This window comes from Stigmatopora argus, chromosome 5 (genome assembly GCF_051989625.1).
Source record: "Stigmatopora argus isolate UIUO_Sarg chromosome 5, RoL_Sarg_1.0, whole genome shotgun sequence".
Lineage (NCBI taxonomy): Eukaryota > Metazoa > Chordata > Actinopteri > Syngnathiformes > Syngnathidae > Stigmatopora > Stigmatopora argus.
In genome coordinates, this window is record NC_135391.1 from 19,135,206 (window position 1) to 19,156,893 (window position 21,688).

The 21,688-nt window shown below is 40.4% G+C and overlaps 1 protein-coding gene across 2 annotated transcripts in view; it reads left to right on the plus strand.

Moving 5' to 3' along the window:
• The window catches only part of LOC144073925 (tyrosine-protein kinase JAK2-like), a 53,010-nt gene extending 31,708 nt beyond the window's left edge, over positions 1–21,302 (plus strand). The window contains exons 10-23 of one of the 2 annotated variants that reach the window (XM_077599869.1): positions 4,510–4,696; positions 5,858–5,982; positions 6,059–6,199; positions 6,370–6,457; positions 6,595–6,722; positions 7,284–7,422; positions 9,672–9,823; positions 10,644–10,794; positions 10,873–11,003; positions 13,941–14,130; positions 15,613–15,737; positions 15,813–16,103; positions 16,184–16,297; positions 20,801–21,302. In XM_077599869.1, coding sequence (XP_077455995.1) covers positions 4,510–4,696; positions 5,858–5,982; positions 6,059–6,199; positions 6,370–6,457; positions 6,595–6,722; positions 7,284–7,422; positions 9,672–9,823; positions 10,644–10,794; positions 10,873–11,003; positions 13,941–14,130; positions 15,613–15,737; positions 15,813–16,103; positions 16,184–16,297; positions 20,801–20,902 — 2,064 coding nt within the window. In that variant the 3' untranslated portion in view covers positions 20,903–21,302. The remainder of the gene's footprint in view (positions 1–4,509; positions 4,697–5,857; positions 5,983–6,058; positions 6,200–6,369; positions 6,458–6,594; positions 6,723–7,283; positions 7,423–9,671; positions 9,824–10,643; positions 10,795–10,872; positions 11,004–13,940; positions 14,131–15,612; positions 15,738–15,812; positions 16,104–16,183; positions 16,298–20,800) is intronic. The other variant, XM_077599870.1, reaches the window with a different exon arrangement.
• Positions 21,303–21,688: the final 386 nt, after the last annotated feature.

Genomic DNA, 21,688 nt, shown 5'->3' on the forward strand with positions numbered 1-21,688 from the left:
CGTTTCCTGGTCTGAATAGCTCATCCGGTGCTCGTAAATATTGTTATACACGAAAGATATGCCAAAAAAAATGCCATGGCAACCTGGCTTGGTCGCATGACGAAACTTTGACCGCATCACGGGCGAATTATTCGATCGAAATTTCCCCCGTAAGACGAGCATTCCGTATGACGAACGGTTGTATGACGAGGTACCACTGTATATATATATATATATATATATATATATATATGCATCCATGCATGCATACATACATACATGGGGCACTTTATCCACGGCACTCGTAAACGAACAAACAAATCTAAATTAACTTGGATAACTATATACAGACACTCAACGTTTAATGTAACTTCACACAAAACTGAATTCTAATTATGTTTTAATCTTTTTTTACCTTCATTCTACGGGTTGACACCACTCGGACGCTCCGCCGAAGTCTTCAAAATGAACGCATCAAGAGTTGTTTGTTTTTGCCTCCCCTTCAAAATGTCTCGAAAATGACGCGTAATCCAAACTTTAGAATTTAGCGCGCCACATCACTTGTAGGTTTGCTTTCTTGATGTTGTGTCTCTTGAAGGCACGCGGGTTCTCCGCATTGTACACTAGTAGCGGCTTAATTTTACAGTCACCGCTGGCATTAGCACACAACGCTAGCGTTAAGCGATCCTTCAGAGGTTTGTTTCCCGGTAATTCCTTCTCCTCTGCCACGATGAATGTCCGCCTGGGCATCTTTTTCCAAAAAACACAAGTTTCATCGCAGTTGAAAACTTGCTGGGGGATGTAACTTTCCTGGGTGATAATCAAGGCAAATGTCTTGATAAATTCCACCGCGGCTTTCGAATTGGATCTCCTCGCTTCCCCGTGTTGGATTACCGAGTGTACCAGCCATGACTCGCTTTAAAGGGTTGTGAAGTTGTTGAAGGCTCTCCTTTCGTTGTTATCAAATCCATGTAAATTCCGCTGGCTTTTCACATATGGTTGACTCGGTCACGCTATCTCCTGCTAATTGTTTTTCTTTTATCCACAATAAAAGAAGGCTCTCCATCTCGTCATGAATGTCACTGCGCCGGTGGGAAATGATAGTTAGTCCTTTGGAAGGTATCTTCTCCTTAATTGCGTCCTTCTGCTTAAGGATGGTGGATATTGGATTGGATTGGACAACTTTATTCATCCCGTATTCGGGAAATTTCGTTGTCACAGTAGCAAGAGGGTGAGGATGCAGGAATAGGAAAGGCATTTTAGACATAAATAGATAGGTAATAAGTAAGTTAATTAATAAATACATGAATAAATATATAAATAAATAAGCATGTTGCTTGGTTGACGTATGTTGGAATAATGATTCAAACCTTTTAAATCATTATTAGTAATATTTAATTAAAAAAGGAAAAACATCTTTCAACAAATTCTGCTTACAACTTCGAAGGAGATGCCTTGTGACGCCGTCTCAGTCCACAGTGCATTCTGACGAGCGGCATACTCTTCGGTCCATTTAGCGGCACATAACCAAAACATTCAAAGGTAATCTGATTTAAACAATTGCATACGCAAAAACAACTGTCTCAACTGTTTTGAACAATTGTATAAGCTCAACCGAATAACATCATGAAGGTTATAAAAACACTGTCACAACAATCTGTTTTTATCGGAACACCTGCGTAAGAATTTGCACAATAAGCAAAACAACGGCATTATTATTTGCACCAGTAAGCATAATAATTTCTTTATAAGGTAAACAAAGCAAAGCAGTTTAATGTAAACAAAGCAGTATTTTCAAATCTGATGCTGGAGTCTTCGTCATAACATTTGGTAGAAGTGTCCGTAACGCCGTGACCTCTTTTCCTTCGCCCTTGAGGAGGACTGTGCAGGAAAAAAGTCCATCTTCCCATGACTTGATTTATAGCCTTACTACTTATTGAAAAATGCTTACAACACATATAGAATATTCCATAATAATTCTAACAACGTATTCCTCTCGTATTGCCGAGCGAGCTCGGTAACACGTACCCCACTCTTATTTCACGTTTCATGTCCATTGTCAACGGTCGCCTTTTCTTTGCAAAACTCTGCCGATCCATAGTAATAATGTTTACCTGGTATGTAAATGTAGACCAACGTGGGGGAAAAAGCGGGCGGGTGTGCAAATGCAAAGTCCGCCCAGTGCTCGTAGATATATTTTATACACAAAAGAGATGCAAAAAAAGACAGTGCCATGGCCACCTGGCTTGGTCGCATCACGAAATTTTGATCGTATCTCGGGCGAATTATTCTATCGAAATTTCCGTCGTAAGACGAGCATGTCGTATGACGAGCGGTCGTATGACGAGGTACGACTGTATATAGATATAGTTCGCAGTCTATCTTTGTATGCTCTGTTGATGCCAATCTAGCGGCTGGAGTTCTTTTGTCAATCCACCCGGAATGACGGTGAGCACCGAATTAGTGTGCTCGCCATCATACTGGGTGTATTGACAAAAGAACTACATATCCCAGCATGAACCGCGCATGGGGTAAAATGAAGTCGCAGGCTGCTTACCATAGTTGCGAGATCTGTAGAGGATGATGTACCCTATCGACTGATATCGACTGATTTTTTATTTTATTTTATCGTGATAACAATTTTAATATTGGTCCAATTATTAGGTGCACCAGATTATAAAGCGCATAGTCAGCTTTTGAAAAAAAATGGAGGCTTTTAGGCGCCTTATAGTGCGGAAAATACGGTACTTCAATTTATTTGCAATTTTGTGGGATATCACAAAACCTGTGCTGGTTGCTACCTCCTGGGATGCGCGTAGGTTTGTAAGATAGCCTTGTTGTTTAAAATGAAAAGTGCCAATCGTTAAAAAAAGGTGCTCGGAACAGGAGCTTTTGTTCATAAAACACAAGCTGGCTCTCTTCCACAGCTTAATAACCTCTGTTCTGGCACAATAGAAAGAAGCTTCCTGCTAGCAAACATTAGGTCAGTGAGGTGTTGTGTGATAGCCAATGGGAAAGCACCTCTCACACGGCATGTCAATTTATATGTAAAAAAAAACAACTGCTAAAAGAAGTGTACTATTTATTTTTCAGGGGATGTTTGATTTCGTTTGACGTTTAATAACTTGGATTGTTTTCGTAGCATGAGACAAAATGGTTCCCATGGAGGCTTTTCGGAACCTGAATATTTTTTAAATAGAAGCATTTGTAAGTAGAGGTAGCACTGTATTTAGTGTCGTTATTTTAAATACCACTAGCAATGATTGCACATCTTAACATGTTAGCTACAATTGACGGGAATAAATGTCCAGTCCAAATTAATTGGATGTTTAGTTGTGGCAAACTAGTGATTAACTCATTTTCATAATTTACATAAACTCACTGGCTACCATTGATGGCAATCGATGTCCAAGCGATTGTAAATGGAATGGCTGACACCGAATGAACAACTGTTCATTCTCTGCCATCCCTCTCACTTCAAATGTAATCATTGAAAGAATTTAAATTTAGTTTTGTTGGTTTGTCTTCTGATTGGCTGTCTGTCAGCAATCTGATTTAGTTTTTTTTCTTAAGACCCGTAAATACACCTTTGCAATAATCCAGTCTGCTAAAAATAATGCACACGTTTCTCCCATTTTTTTTTCTTAGACGGCACTGAAAGAGTTTATCCATTGAGCTTAACTGTGGTACCCCCCTCCCCCCCCACCCCCACAGATTTATAAAATACAGTGGTACCTTGAGAAACGAGCTTAATGCGTTCCGGGACTGAGCTCGTATGTCGATTTACTCGTATCTCAAATCAACGTTTGCCATAGAAATTAACTAAAAACAAATTAATTCGTTCCAACCCTCTGGAAAAAACACACCAAAAAACAGGATATTAGAATTAAAAAACTTTTTTTTTGTTCTAATTCGCCATCTATTAATGATTGCGATTGGATTACGATACAGACAAACTCAAAAATAAGTTTAATCTAACCTTATATTAAACTTAATTCTAATTTTGTTTTAAATGTTATACCTTTCTTCTCCCGGGTTAGCTCTATTTGCCCCGCCTCCTCCCTGACTTTCAGCTGCAGTTTTAAAAGGAACCTATCGAGGGTTGTGTGCTTTTGTCTTCCCTTCAAAATATTCCGAAAATGATGCACACAAATGTCCTCACATAACGCACGACCACTTGCCAAGTTGCCCCGGGAAGTAGTACTCCTCTCGTATTGGCAAGCAAGCTCTGGCATTCTGCACTGACTAACAGGGAAAAAAACACTGAAGAAAAAGGAACGCTCTGCCCAGTGCTCGTAGAGACATTTACACGAGGGAGTTGCGACAGGAAAGACGGTGCCCATGTTGTTCTCAAAAGCAGCCTCTCGTGTTGGCCACACCCGGCTGTATGCTCGTATATCAAAATTTGTCTCGTATCTCAAGGTAAATAGTGCTAAAAATTTACTCATATCTCAAATTGCTCGTATGTCGGGGCACTCGTATGTCAAGGTATTGCTGTAATCGGGAAAACCCTGTATACCTCTCCCCTAGGTGTATGACTCATTTGAGTACAAGCATTGCCAGATTACTAGATCGTCCATTGGTGAATTCAACCTCAGCGGGACCAAGAGAAACTTCAGCAGCCTGAAGGATCTCCTGAGTTACTACCAAACAGAAACAGTGCACTCCGAAAGCTTCGCTTTCCAGTTCGGCAAGTGCTGTGTCCCGAAATCCAAAGGTGTGTTTTTTTTTCCATGTCCGCATGCATTTTCTTTCCTCATAAAATATATTATTGGCGGGAGTGAAGCCTTGCTTGCAATAGGAATCAAATACATTTTTTAAGTTTTTCAATTTCCAAGTTTTCACACCGACCTTACCTTGCCAAAAGTTCTTCTGATTCAGGTAATATAAAAATAAGCCATACAATGACTTTAATATATTTTTTTACAATTTATTTCCCTAATATTAATTCAATATTATATTCTAATTATAATATAAATTCAATATATTGTAATATGCAAAAAACCCATTAATTATTTTTAACAATTATAATTATATTGCAAACCCTTGGCCAAAAAAATCCCTTTCATTTTTATCCAATATCATTCATCCCTACTGGTGCAGGCCAACACTGGAGTGCCACATCCAATAACAGTGGCTTCTTGTACTTGGCTGTGGGAGGCTTCTTGGACTCGGCTGTGGGAGGCTTCTTGGATTCGGCCGTGGGCCGCCTGCTGGCTGGCAGGTGCCTCGGCCGCGCCCTGGAGGCACCACCCATGGAATAGCAACCGTGATGCTTTGGCCCGCTTCCTTCAGAGCAGCTCAGTGCCGCTGGAACTCGGCAGCTCGGCCAACCTACAATCGGCTGAGAAAACCTTTGACTTGGATGCGAGCAAGAGCGGCTCAGGCGGCACTGCGCTGGTTCAGAGTGCACTGCCAGCCATGCTTTTGTATGAAGAGTGCATGAGTCAATGTGTGCGTGCATAAGTGCAGCAATGTTGACAGATTATGCATAACCTGCTGAACTGGGTGGATTTTATTGACAGTGTGATTGGGTTGGAAACTGTCTTTCTCATCTGGATACCCCGAGATGTAGTGCGCCATTGGGCGCCATCTCCATACTTGAGCGTCTAATGGTTCCGCCTGTGAAGTTCAATAGGTTTATATTATGGTCTAGACAAACGGTAATATAATTTAAAACATTTTTTTTTGAGGGCTCGCGTGTACCCCCACAATAATTGCGTCCTGAGCAGTCGCCCACATTGTCGATAGCTAAAACAAGGCCTGAATGTAATATATTTGAAACCATCTAAAAAGATATTTTTATTTGTTTACATAAGTTTTCTTTTTCTTTTACAAAAGATACTAAAGCACTCAAATATTTTTTGTATCTTCTCAGAAATGTCCTGTCTGTTGGTTTGCCGGCGAAACAAGGTTTCCGATGTGCCTCCCTCGCCATTACTGCGTCGACCCAAAGTTAGCCAGATGGTCTTTCACACTATCAAGAAGGAAGATTTGGAGTTTGTGTGTTTTTTTCTTCTCCATGTTACCAAGATTTTTTTTACTTCAGTGACAACCTGAATCTTTTTAAATTCCTCAGGCGGAGAGTCTCGGCCAAGGGACATTTACGAAAATTTTCAAAGGCGTGCGCAAGGAGCTGGGTGACTATGGGCAGGTGCATCAAACCGAAGTGGTCATGAAAATCCTGGACCAAGCTCACAGGAACTACTCTGAGGTGGGGGTGAGGGGTAAAATTCTCTTTTAATCAACTCCAATTTTAATCATGTTTTGAGCAAACAAACATCTCAATTTCCTTATTTTATTTTGTGTCCAAAAGAAGTGCAGGCTTGTGTCCCTTGTTGTTTTGTTGTCACAGACACCTTAACTTTTCTTTTTTTCCGCCTTTCACAGTCTTTCTTTGAAGCAGCCAGCATGATGAGTCAGCTGTCCCATAAGCACTTGATGCTCAACTACGGCGTGTGTGTGTGTGGCGAGGAGAGTAAGTCAACACTGCCTCACAAATACTCACCTCTCGAACTAAAGAAAACTTCTTCTCATCTAAAAATGAAAGAGATATATTTAGGAGATAATGGTCACTTACAAGAAAATGTGCTGAATAATGTTGTCTTTCCCTAGACATCATGGTGCAGGAGTATGTGAAGTTTGGCTCTCTGGACACCTACTTGAAGAAGAAGAAGAACTCGTTGAACATGCTCTGGAAGCTGGAGGTGGCCAAGCAGCTGGCCTGGGCCCTAAACTTCCTGGTATTTTTACCCAATCTCCAAATCCAATGCAATGTCAACCCCTGGCTTATAAAGAGCTGTATATCTCAAACTTTGTTTTGGTGCTGAGACCAAACCAAAAAAAGGAGTTAAACCATAATTTACTGATCCATATGCAATCAATTTGTGATGAATTATGTGACTTGGCCCTGAGCACATCCATTAGTATATCAGAATGAATGCAGTTTTTTCACTTCTCACATGACACCTTCAAGACGATTGCCAAATTCCTTGGTTCTGACCATGTTGGCATCAATCCAAAGCAAATCTGGAATGAGCTCGCCTTCCTTGTCCTTTTTCTTACATTTGAGTGCGCCAGCCCTGCCTTCCGCTTGCGAGCTTCAGTGTGAATGTTGACATTTTTATGATTTTTCTTTAATTTTGGATACTTTGGGAAAATACTGCGATGCACTGAAGCCACAAACTTTGAGGCGCGAAGTGGCGAGGAATGACAGTAATAATGATAATAGAAAGGTTCATATCGTATTGATATCATATCGTCCAGCACTGCTCGTGACACATTTTTCCCCATCCAACATGCAGGAAGAGAAGCAACTGGTCCATGGAAACGTGTGTGCCAAAAACGTGCTCCTGACCCGAGAGGAAGACCGGCGTCTGGGGAACCCGCCGTTCATAAAGCTAAGCGACCCCGGTGTCGGTATCGCTGTGCTGCCGAAAGACGGTGAGTTTACAGCTGTGGGCCATTATCTCAAACCATTTTGAACCCATTTTGTTGCGATTGATGGCGACGGACATCCTATCCATTTTTACAATTTTTTAACCGATTGGCAAATACATGTGTGTCTGTGTGTGTGTCTGTGTTTGTGTGTGTGTGTGTCTGTGTGTGTGTCTGTGTGTGTGTGTTCGCGCATGCATGTGCGCAGTTGTGGTCAAAAGTTTACATACACTTGTGAAGAACATAATGTCATGGCTCTCTTGAGTTTCCAGTTATTTCTACAACTCTGAATTTTCTCTGATAGAGTGATTGGAACAGATACTTCTTTGTCACAAAAAACATTCATGAAGTTTGGTTATTTTATGACTTTATTATGTAACAGAAAAAGTGATCAAATCTGCTGGGTCAAAAATATACATACACTAACACGATTTAGCAATTTTGGTGACTTAGAAAGTTGTGTCAGTTAAATGAGCTTCATAGCATGGCCTCTTAACTTCTTTTGAGTGATTGAGTGACTACAGCTGGTGACTTCTCTGAGGCCATTTAAATAGGGCTCATTGGATGCAAACGCCCACAAACGTTACAATGGGAAAGTCAAAGGAGCCAAGCACGGATCTGAAAAAGAGAATCCTTGACTTGAACAAGTCAGGAAACTCACTTGGAGCCATTTCAAAGCAGCTGTAGGTCCCAAGAGCAACAGTGCAAACAATTATTTGTAAGTATAAAGTGCATCCCACTGTTTTGTCACTGCCACGATCAGGAAGAAAACGCAAGCTATCACCTGCTGCTGAGAGAAAATTGTTCAGGAGGGTGAAGATTCAACCGAGACTCTGCCAAGAATTTGAAGCTGCTGGAACATAGGTGTCAGTGTCCACAGTCAAGTGTGTTTTGTATCTCCATGGACTGAGCGGCTGCCGTGCAAGAAGGAAGCCCTTGCTCCAAAAGCGGCACCTTAAGGCTCGACTGAAGTTTGCTGCTGATCACATGGGCAAAGAAAGAGACCTTCTGGAGGAAAGTTCTGTGGTCAAACAAAACAAAAATCGAGCTGTTTGGCCACAATGCCCAGCAATATGTTTGGAGGAGAAACGGTGAGACCTTTAACCCCAAGTACACCATGCCTACCGTCAAGCACAGTGGTGGTAGGATTATGCTGTGGGGCTGTTTTGCTCCCAATGGAACTGGTGCTTTACAGAGAGTAAATGGGGGGATAATGAAGGAGGATTAAATTCAAATTCTTCAAGATAGCCTAAAGTCATCAGCCCGAAGATTGGGTCTTGGGCGCAGTTGGGTGTTCCAACAGGACAATGACCCCAAACACACATCAAAAGTGATAATGGAATGGCTAAATCAGGCTAGAATTAAGGTTTTCGAATGGCCTTCCCAAAGTCCTGACTTAAACCCCATTGAGAACTTGTGGACAATGCTGAAGAAACAAGTCTATGTCAGAAAGCCATCAAATTTAACTGAACTGCACCAATTCTGTCAAGAGGAGTGGTCAAAGATTCAACCAGAAGCTTGTGGATGGCTACTAAAAGCGCCTAATTGAAGTGAAAATGCCCAAGGGACATGTTACCAAATATTAGCGCTGCTGTATGTATATTTTTTACCCAGCAGATTTGATCACTTTTTCTGTTAACCCATAATAAAGTCATAAAAGAACCAAACTTCATGAATGTTTTTTGTGACAAAGAAGTATCTGTTCCAATCACTATCAGAGAAAAATCAGAGTTGTAGAAATAACTGGAAACTCAAGAGAGCCATGACATTATGTTCTTCACAAGTGTATGTAAACTTTTGACCACAACTGTATGTATGTATTTATGTATACTATTCTTTTTTTTTTTATTTAATTGATTGGCAAATACATGTGTATATATGTGTGTGTGTGTGTATATATATATATGTATATATATATATATATATATATATATATATATATATATATATATATATGTGTATATATGTATATATTTGTATATATGTATATATATGTATATGTGTATATATAAATATATATATGTATATGTATATGTATATATATATATGGTGTGTGTATAAAAATATATTCAATTTAATACCTAGAAGTGAAGGAATTTTGGACTAAAGAATTTTATAGAAATTTTATTTTCAAATCACCACCTGTTTGTCACCACTGCTCTACATCTTTAAAAAATTCCAATTTGCATTCACTTTTGTGAGAAAATGAATTAGCCCTAAGCAAGCAACAGTCAATTGCCTGTGTTTACGCCCAGTTCTGATTGAGAGGATCCCTTGGGTCCCCCCTGAGTGCATCGAGGACCCCGGCAACCAGAGCCTGGCGGCAGATAAGTGGAGCTATGGCGTCACACTGTGGGAGCTTTGCAGCGGTGGCGATAGGCCCTTAGCGACACTGGATGACTGCAAGGTGAATCCTGGGTTAGCTTGAGCTATTTACTGCATAACCAAGTACACTACCAAATCAGAAATGACCACAAATTGTGACCAAAACCATGAATAAAAACAAAAACAATGACCTGAACACATCCAACTCTAGGAGCACTGTGAAGCAGTAGATATACGCCCAAGCTGCGAAATTCAAAGCACAATCATATTTAAAAGAATTGGAACTCCCCGTCTTACAGGCCCCAAAATGTCAGCAATCGTTCTCTTATCCTATCCCTTATGCTGCAAATGTATCCTGTACATTTAATAATAATCCATCATATTGAACACAAACAAATTTCTCTGTGACCCTTGACCTCACTGCCCCAAAATGTATTCACCTCTTCCCTTTTATATTGTAAACATATATTTTGACAAACAGTGGTATGTCTACTTACGAATGCTTCTACATACAAAATATACAGGGTACGTAAAGGTTCGTAACTTGAATCTTTTTCGTATCTCAGGCACTCATTTGAATATGAAAAGCTTTCGTAACCTGGAAATTTTATACCTAGAGACATTCGTAAGTAGACATTTGACTATTTGTTCTTAAGGTATCTTGAACTAAGAAATATTTATGTGGTCTGCAACCTTTGACCCTTGTACCTTCATTTAAATAATGAACAAACAAAAACAAAAAAAGACAACAGTGAGCAATCTTTCCCTAAAGACATTACTGAAGAATGATGAAAAATGTGGCTAAAACCAGTCAGCAACCTCCAAAAACCATGACCAAAATAAATCAACAAAATGTTTGTACCTAAAAGTGTTCTGATGCTTCCGTTTTATTAACGCTAAAGAGAAGGCTATTCTACAAAGACCAGCACCATCTTCCCTCACCAAAGTGGACTGAGTTGGCCAATCTGATCACCAGTTGCACCGACTACGAGCCAACGTCCCGTCCGACGTTTCGCGCTGTCATCCGTGACCTCAACGGCCTCTTCACGCCTGGTTCGTTGACGCGCTCGAACCTTTCCTCCCCAACCCAATGACGTAGGTCTCAACTTTGGCCCTGTGTCGGTTGGCTAGACTATGAGCTGATCGTGGACAGCGACATATTTCCCAGCCGAACGGCTGCCTGGACAACAGGAGGCTTCGAGAGTCAGGAGCCAACCCAGTTTGAAGAGAGGCACCTCATATTTTTACAGCTGCTCGGAAAGGTACGGCTTTTGGGTAACTTCATGCTTGTTTTAAGACTTTTTTAGAGCACTCCCTCTTGATATTGGCTCACTTAATTTTAGGGCATATGTGGGTCGCTTCCTGTTCATTTGGAGTTACTTCCTGTTGATTTGACAATGTCATGTCTGTGCATTTGTTGAATTTTAAATGAATAAAATATACCGTATTTACTCGCACATAAGCCGCATTTGTCGGACATAAAAATGATGACTGAATCGAGGGTACAGCTTATATGCGCATGAAAAGACATGCACAAAACTGCAAGGTGACAAAGACGAAACGCCATAACGCAAGACAATGCGCCCGATACGGTCATTTATTTCAAAATACAGAAAAGATAAACAGATAAAACGCAAAATTTATTTTGACGTCTATGAATGAAATTCAAGAAAAAAAACGTATCTTGCATAAAACCTGAAAAAACTCACTTGTGCCTGTCACTACCATATTTATTCGAGTATAACACGCACCCATAATTTGTGACTAAAAATTGGAATATGTTTTTTTCCCACTTTTTCTCCGTTCATACCAAGGATTGCACGGGTACTGGTAACTGGCAAATGCTGAACATTTTTTTCACAACATATGGTACGGAAACCTGGTAAAACAAACTACCAGAAAGAACACAATTCTCAAATGGAATTTACAATTTTAAATCCTTAAAGTCTAATTCATCTTCATAATATTTAAAATTCATAAAAATATAAATATAATAAAATATTCTGATTCATCATCATCAGACTCACCAAACAATTGATTAAATTCTTCTTCCCTTTATAATCTCCCATTATAACGGTTGCCAATGGGATATTTTCACCAGCGGAGGGCAGTGTTTTACAGGGATTCGTGTATAACACGCACCCGAACTTTGCTTCAGGTTTTGGTACAACATTTTGTGTGTTATACTCGAATAAATTCGGTACTCGCTCAGGGTGTCGCCATCTTACCATAGTTAAATGTGCTTTGACTGACCAGACGTGAGTAGCCTTGATACATGTTTGTTGTGTTTACAATGTCAGCACATCCCAATAGTTCTTATGGCTGACCAAAGGTCTTGCGGTCGATCATTAAAATATCAGCCTTGTACCTCCGTAATGTGTATCTCATGCTATGATTGCGCGCAGAGACTTGGTGAACACTATACCGCTACGGACACACTTCCTGGTTGTGCTTACGATCAGTGTTCCCTCTAAGCTGCGCGCGTGCGCAATTGCGCACTACTCTCGTCTTCTCTGCGCAGCAGCAATCATATGGCGCGCAGTAAAAAAAAAAAAAAATCGGATTTTTTTTTTTTTTTTTTTTTTTTTTTTTTTTTTTTTTTTTTTTTTTTTTTTTTTTTTTACCCCATGATGGCGCCGTTTAAGCGGCAGCCAGTGGCAGTAGCTCTGTCCACTTATGTTTTTCGTGTTTTACAGCATGTTTTACATGAAAAATTAGAGGGAACATTGACATGCACCTGCTTGTGGCAGGTGTGATACTGGTGTGCCCATAGCGAGCAATGATGATGTCGTGACCGGATGATTCGCCTAAAGACGTTTCGCCGACGGACGTTTGACAGACGGACAGGTCGCCGAATGGACGTTCCGCCGAACGTTCATTCGGCGACCTGCCCGTCTGTCAAACGTCCGTCGGCGAAACGTCTTTAGGCGAATCATCTGAGTACCGATGATGTCGCTCACACTGGTACTCGGTGCGCTCAGGGAGGTTGACTTTCTGCTCAGACCAACGAAAAATTAGAGGGAACATTGCTTACGATACTTCCTTTTTGAAAGGAAATGATTATACATTTGTGATTATGAAATAAAACAAAATTCCGCTTAGATTTTTTTTGTTTCCTGTTTGAAAATGACAACTATTTCAGTAATATGAAACATTGAAGAAAAAAAGAGATATTTCGACATTAGAAGCAATTTGGCCGCCACAACATCTTAAACTTCTGGTAAGAAAATTTGAATTTCTGTCATTATAAAGCATCAGGTTCCCATCAAGATAGACATTTCTTTTTTCAAATTGAATAATTTGATATTTTACATTTATAAAGACAGGCATATTAACTTCCTTATGAAAATAAACACTAATAATGTGCTTTTGATTCATACAGTATCTCAGAAATACCACATGCGACGATTTTTCTTAAGATTTTCCCTTCAAAGTAACACATTTGTACTCCAAACCATGAATATGGAGGTGAAAATTGTGAATCAGGGGGCGGCTTATACGCGAGAAATTGTAAAATTCAACAATTTTAAAGCAATTTTGAGGGTGTGGCTTTTGCACGGGGCGGCTTATATGCGAGTAAATATGGTAAATAAAATCTGTTTCTGACCCCAATAACGCTGAAGTTGTTCTAATTAATTTTATAATATTTCAATGTGTTGCATTACGGTTTAACTTAATTGCTGAATTGCTGCCATTGATGGTACATGCTATCCACTTGAATTGGGATGGCTCGCTGCCCCCCCCCAATTCAAATGGATAATCAAAGCATTGCCATTCAAATTAATTGATTAATACCTTATTACTGAACTCGTTTTTAAAAAGCTCAATTATCAAAGGTAAACAATCTATTTACTCAGTGGCTACCATTGACCATGATAAACACCCAATCCTTTTGAAGTGGGAGGATTATCAGCAGAGCTGCCAACCTCCGTGGACCCCATTTCAGGAGTACCCTTGTCCCATTTCCGGAGTGAATGCGATTCACGCAAAATCGATATGCGCTGAAGCCGCACAAGACGAGGGAAGTTGTCCGGAGTCCCGGAGTTTGCATTGCATTTCCGGGTAAACTCTTGAAATTCCGGAGTAGTTGGCAGCTCTGATTAGCAGCGAATGAGCGAGTATTTATTCGTTTCCATCTAGCCACTTCAAATGGATTGGATGATTACTAATGACAAACTCATTTCAATTATGTGTTTCAGGGTAACTTCGGCAGCGTGGAAATGTGCCGATATGACCCCCTGCAGGATAACACAGGCGAGGTGGTGGCCGTGAAGAAGCTGCAGCACAGTACGGCCGAGCACATCCGCGAATTCGAGCGCGAGATTGACATCCTCAAGTCTCTGCAGCACGACAACATTGTCAAATACAAGGGCGTTTGCTACAGTGCCGGTAGGCGCCCAAAAAAGACAAAAAAAACGATAAAGACACTAAGATACAAATCTATAATCGCACGAAATCCTAACTCGGCTTAAACGATATCGCAGGAAAAAAAACTGACATTGGGATGATTTTGGTGTTTCCAATATATTGCGATATATATCACAATATTAAAATTGAAGATTTTTCACCTGATGACTTGAAAAGTTCTGTTTGAGTAGACTGCTTGACCCTGACAACATATTCATAATACAGTTTAATTCAGGCTAAGGAGATTGCGTGAGCAATATGGAAAAATGATCATAACACGATTTTTTCCAAATAAAATTACAATCTCAATTTTAGCAAAATTTGCTTTTTAGATTCTTTATATCATTGTTTTCCAACCTCTATGAATAATGGTCTGGTGTGCTGTAGGAAATTATCTCCCAACAAGTCATACATTTTAATATTCCGAGAGAATAGTTGTGATAATTACAAGATTGAAGTTGTAGTATTACAATAATTATGTCATATATTTTAATATTACAATATTAAAATCGTAATTTACAAGAGAAAAAATGTAATATTATGAGATTAAAATCGTTTTGCTGCTTATTTTTTGTTACGTCGGGTCTCAGTGTGTTGACGGCCTCTCGTCCTGTCAGCTTCACGGTCGTATCGGCATAAATCCATCATAATGCTAGTCATCTTTTTATCCTGGTGGTGTCCTTGGAGAAGGATATTGTCAGTGTTTTCTGAATGGTCGCTTCTTTCTTGGTACAACGGGCGGTTATTTTATATCGCAATGGCATGCTACGCTTTTAGCATAAGTAGCAACATCACTTTTTCAATCACTGTCATAATGTCTCGTTTTTTCTCGCGCTCATTGGATGCCTTAGATGGCCCAGGACGCTTAGGAGGCATTTTTGGCGACTCAAAATAAAATTCACTCGCAACATGGGGAAATGTCGCTTCTTCTTCAGTGCGCCGAAGAAGAAGCGGTGCCCTGATTTCCACCATTTTTTTTTCATCCCCTGTCTTCCGCTTGCGAGTTTCAGCATGGATTTTGACATTTTTATGAACTGAAGCTGCGAATGTTGAAGCCTCAAAGTGGTGAAGGATGACCGTATTAATAAAAGTATACAAATATTCTGACGCTAAAACAATAATCAAAAAATATCACAAACAATATCTACGGCCACAACGTGACAAATGCGACAAAAAAACTTGGTCCCACTAAAACTATTAACTAAAAATCCTGACTAATATTCCGTCACCGAAAATCACGCACAAGAAACAACCACCCATTTTTCCCCTATTAATACCACTACCGAAAATTACCCACAATGTGACCACAAAAATTCAGTCCAACACTCCACAAAAAATCAGATCAAAAACCATGATTTTAAAAAAAAATCACTTAGTCACAGAAATAAAAATGCACGACCAACAACAACCCAAACAAAAATCCCTTCCCAAGCTGATCCAAAATGGCCTTTTCTCTCCACGCAGGCCGACACAATTTGCGGCTGATCATGGAGTACCTTCCATTTGGAAGCTTGCGAGACTACCTAGTGAAGAACAAGGAGAGGATTGACCACAAGAAGCTGATGCGCTACACTTCTCAGATCTGCAAGGTCCCTAAAGACACTTGCCACCATTCACAAAACATCTGCCGCAGCAAACTTTATTCCTGTGTCGCTTGCGTGCAGGGCATGGAGTACCTGTCTGGAAAGCGCTACATTCACCGCGATCTGGCCACGCGGAACATCCTGGTGGAAAGCGACCAGCAGGTGAAGATCGGTGACTTTGGCCTGACCAAAGTTCTCCCACAAGACAAGGAATACTACATGGTCAAGGACCCCGGAGAAAGCCCAATTTTTTGGTACGCTCCTGAGTCGCTAGGCGAAAGCAGGTTCTCAGTAGCGTCAGATGTCTGGAGCTTTGGGGTAGTTCTTTACGAGCTCTTCACGCACAGCGAGAAGAATTGCAGCCCTCCGGCCGTAAGTTGCTGCCAGATGAGCGCCTGCACTCTGACTGCTGTCCATAAATAATGCGTCCTTGTTTTTCTTCTCCGGGTCAGATATTTATGTCCATGATGGGCAATGATAAGCAAGGCCAGTTGATTGTGTACCACCTGATGGAGCTGCTAAAGTCGAGCAGCAGGCTGCCACAGCCTATTCACTGTCCAGCTGAGGTAAAAGCCAAATCGATCCGGTGCTGCCGTTTCCAATCTCTTTTTATGCTTTCCAACTTGTTGGATGTACAATGAACTGCACTGACCCCTCTTTCTGGTCCAAGCAGATTGGAAGTCTATCCAACTGTGCGAGTGTTACGTGATACGTTGTAATATAATAATGATATTAGATTTAATCTGTTATAAGATGTCTAGTGACTGAGTGGTTTTTGCGTCTGGCTTGCAGTTTGAGAACGAGGGTTCAATTTTGACCTTCCAGCGTGGATTTTGCATGTTATTGCTTGTATGGGTATTCCTCTCACATCCCCAAAACATGCATTATAGGCTGGTTGAACACTCTAAAATGCCCCTAGGCATGAGTGACGAGTATGAATGGTTTCCCGTCTCCTTGTACCCTACGAATGCTTTGCCACCAATTCAAGGTGTCAAGGTGGGATAGGCTCCAGCATTAGCTGCGACCCTTATGAGGTTAAACTGTATGGACAATGTTACAATAATTATTATAGATAGATGTAAAAAAAAATCTACAGTCTTTATTGTTAATACATTTTATAGTTATTCGCGCCTATACAAAAATCCAAGTACACAAGTACAATTAGAGCTGGGCAATATGACAAAAATTATTATCACGATAAAAAAAAAAAAAATCAGTCTATTGATAATTATCACAATAACTATAACATATTTTTTATTTCAAAGAAAACTTCAAACTTTTGTAAATAAGTAAATAAATTACTTTCCTCCTTATTCAATTATGAAAGTAACTGTTTTACTTTATAGGAAAAGAGAATTATGAAATATGATTTTAAAAAGTATTTTTGTTGTGCAAAAGATAACTCCTTACACTATGAAAAGTAAAGAATAAAACCTGCTGAAATTTTGACAGGTGTCTTTATTTTTATAAATTTGTCTTCAAACCAAAAGTTGCTTTGCAATATGAAATAAATAAAATAATCAACATCACCATTGGCAAGCAGACGATTTTCATCATAAAGGATTCATAGCACTCAATAACACTTTTTTTAAAGGAAGATCAAAACCTTAGTTTTTTGCATTGCACGTATACAAACAGCCACAGAGCGAAAAGACAAAAAAATACTTCTTACAGATCTAGTTGAAAGTTACAAACGTGCTACAACACTGAGATAGAACGCTGTTTTTAACCACAAAGTGTTAGTGTTTCGGTTTTATATTCTACAAGCAGGGGGGAAAGTCACAACCAGAAGATAATTGTTGCGCTATTAAAAAAAATCTCTTTTAAAAAATGGGTGTTTAACCAATAAAAGATTGAGTTTACACACTTGGAGAAGGTGAAGAAATTCAATCACTCTTCCAATAGGATCCGACAGCCATTTCTGGCAACCATAAAAAATTTCAATTCTCTACTTAGCACGGTTTGGACAAACGTAGCGAGAGAATCTTAACACACACACACCCATCCATAAATCACGCTTTATAAGGATTATAGATGACCGCCAAGGTCGAAGCCTCGCCACCACTTTGGAATGCAGAAGATTGTGCTGCCATCTTGGTGCGCTTCAATTGTTTACGCCTTTCCCAACTGGATACGAAATGAGAACTCCTCTTTTTTTGGCATAATATGTGAAAAGTGACGGTGCAAACGTATGGAAAGTATGCAAAAAATTAATGTATAATATATACAGAAGCAGCAGTATGCCTTTTAGGAAAAAGTAAGGAAAACTGACGGCCAATTTCAAAAGAAAGGCGGACAAATTTTACCTATTTAACCAATTTTTGGGTGTTATTTTTGGTAAAATATTGTAAATCAAAGTGAAAATATGACGAAAATAAAAACTCACACATTAGCGGTTCTGTTGCATAGTTCATGCAACTAACGTCAAGCGGAAATGACTAATCGGAAGCACTCCAGTGTGGTTTCCAGGTGCACACCCACACACACACACATCCATCCATATATCACGCTTTATAAGGATTATAAATTGGATAAAGCGTGATTTATGGATGGATGTTTTATAACTCCCGTCACGACAGGAAAAAAAAGTGCTCCGGGGAGCACCTAGAAACTCGCTGGCGGAAATTCTTCCGAAAATGACGTTTGTAAATGACGTGGAAAGGCGTCCTACCTTAAACTAAATTGGGTGAGCGCAGCCAGCAGCATCGTGTCTCGCCGAGTCTTCCCGTAACGACAGGGAAAAAAGTGTTTCAGGGAGCACCGGGAAACCCGCTGGCGCAAATTCTTCCGAAAATGACATTTGTAAATGACGTGGAAAGGCGTCCTACGTTACGACCAATCAGCCACGAGGTGCGTTTAGGGCACATCATGTAAAAACAACGATTCTTACATCAACTCTGCTTTTAGCTTTAACAAATAAAAGTTGAGTTTACACACTTAGAGAAGGTGAAGAAATACGATCACTCGTCTATTAGGATCCAACATCCGTTTCTGGCCACCATAAAAAATGTCAACTCTACGTTGCACGGTTTAGACAATCGTAGCGAGAGAATCTTAACACACACACACACACACATCCATAAATCACGCTTTATAAGGATTATTGCTGACCGCCGAGGTCGAAGCCTCGCCACCACTTTGGAATGCAGAAGATTGTGCTGCCATCTTGGTGCGCTTCAATTGTTTACGCCTTTCCCAACTGGATACGAAATGAGAGTTCTGGACTCTAGACTTTGTTTCCAGGTCGGTTCTCACTGTGTGGAGTTTGCATGTTCTTCCTGGGCTTGTGTGGGTTTTCTCCAGACACTGGTGTTCTCCCACATCCCAAAAATATGCACGGTAGGCTGGTTGAACACTCTAAATTTCCCTCACATATGAGTGTGAGCCTGAATAATTGTTCGCCTCATTGTGCCCTGCGATTGGCTGGCCACCGATTTGGGGTGTCCCCTTGCTAATGCCCGTAGTTAGCTGAGTTAGGTTCGAGCACCCCCGCCACTCTTGAGGATAAGTGGTTCAAAAGATGAATGAATGAAAGTTGGTCAGCATATTTAGCTTTCAGCACACTTCTTTCTGCAGTTGAATCGGCAGATTGCAATGCACAGCTGCTCTGTGCTGCCAACTAGTGGATGTTACTGGAAGTGCACCCACACTGTTTATTTCCACCAAAAATGCACAATGGTTTCAGGTGGCTTTTGTATACAGTGGTACCTAGACATACGAGTGCCCCGACTTCCGAGAAATTTGAGATACGAGTAAAATTTTGAGCAAATATTTATCTTGAGATACGAGACAAATTTTGACATACGAGCAGACAGTGGACGCGAGAGGCTGCTCATAAGAACATCATCGGGACTGTCTGTCTCCCCGCAACTCCCTCGTGTAATGTCTCTGTGGTCGCAACTCCCTCATGTAATGTCTCTGCGAGCACTGGGCGGAGCGTTGCTTTTTTTCAGTTTTTTTTCCCGTTAGTCAGCGCGAATGACGTATATCCTACTTCTCGTTGGCAAGTGGTCATGCGTTATCCTATTGTGAGGACATATGTGTGCATCATTTTGGGAATATTTTGAAGGGAATAAAAAAGCAAATAACTCTCGATAGGTTGCATGTGAAATTCAGGGTGGAGGCGGGGCAAATAGAGTCAATAATAATAATAATCGGACATAGGCCCTGTCGTCATTATCAACAACAAAAAAGCCTACTTGTCATCACACCCAGAAACTGCGTGTTACGAAATTGGTGGTGCTTCTCCATAAGCTGCGTTTACTCGGCAAAAGACCTAAATAAGTGATAGTTACGGAATCTTGTAATTTGGCATTCTGCTGTTATGGATACAGGTCGCTTACCTCTCACTGTCTTTCACTTACCTTCAGTCAGCTAGTAGGAGGCCGATCACCACCCAAACATCTTTTCATATTACCGTAAAAGGGAATGTGTGTTATGTTATCGCAAATTTAGAGTTCTGATGGATGTGGGGAAAAAACTGTCCTTAAGCCTAAGACAATCCTCTGGGCAGTGTTAATCACTTTCTGCATTTCATGCAACCAGGCCGGGAGAAGAAAGGTATCAAAATGTAAAACAAAATTAGAATTAAGTTTAGTGTAAGGTTGGATTAAATTTATTTTTGAGTGTCTGCATCGTAATCCAAGTTCATTTAAATTCGTTTGTTATGTTACGAGCGCGTTGCCTTGTAAAAAGTCCCCCCTCTCTCTCCGTCCGTCTCTGTCTCCCCCCTGCGAAATCCGTATAATTTTAGTACTATTAATCATCATTTTAGTACTATTAAGCCACTAGTTATTTGTTACTTTGGTAATAAATGGCGAATTAGAAAAAAATAAAAATGTTTTTCCAATCCAATATCCTGTTTTGGGTGTTTTTTCAAAGGGGTTGGAACGAATTAATTTGTTTTCAGTTCATTTCTATGGGAAACGTTCGTTTGAGTTACGAGAAAATGGACATATGAGCTCAGTCCCGGAACGCATTAAGCTCGTATCTCAAGGTACCACTGTATTTTCCAATCCAAAATAGTCAAATGCAATAAGTGTTGACGTCATCTCCCATGGTGTCTGCAGATGTACGAGATCATGGTGGAGTGCTGGGACAATCAAGCAGGCCTGCGACCATCTTTCAATGAGCTAGGCCTGCGCATCGACCTCCTGCAGGACGCCAACTGAGCCACCGGCCGGCTATGCTGAAGATGAGTGTGTGTGTGTGTGTGTATGTGTGTGGGGCGACTTATCCAAATTGTAGACGCTCAAATTTTTTGCTCAATGTCACAAGATTCTGGACTAAACAGACTTTGCTTCAAAATTTAGGAGCATCGTTTGTCTGTGCGTGCGTGCGTGCACGCTAGCAGGGCTAGCTTCCACCATCGCATTTCTCCACCTACCTGGCATTTTGTTTTGAGTCTAAATGGATTGGACAACTAGCGCCATTAATGGCAGCCAATGATTTCAATGTGTATGTATAGACACCAACCAAATATAGTTCTGTACATAAATACATTTTTTTTTCTAATTCTGAAGTACTGCCTGCCACCCTGTATTGTTTCAAATGAACCTTCTTTTTGATAAATGGCCATCTTTTATTGCCTCCTGCAGTTAAACATACAAGCATACTCAGCATGTTTTTGGGAAAGACCAAGCAAGCTTTAAACAAATATGTTGGAATGCATCTGAGAACAATCCGAGTTACAAAACATCAGACGATATCAAACATTCCCAAAATGTAAATATACTTCCTGTATCCTGTATTTTATTTAGAAATTTTCATGGCGGTTACTTTCCCATACACTTCTCCCAACACCTCACTGGGCCCCATTGCCTAGAACAGGGGAGACAGACTCGGGTTGGTTCGCGGGCCGCTTTAACGTCAACTTGATTTCACGTGGGTCGGACCATTTTAGATATAATATTTAGATTTTTTTAATAAATTGATTAAAAGAACTGGATTAAAACCCC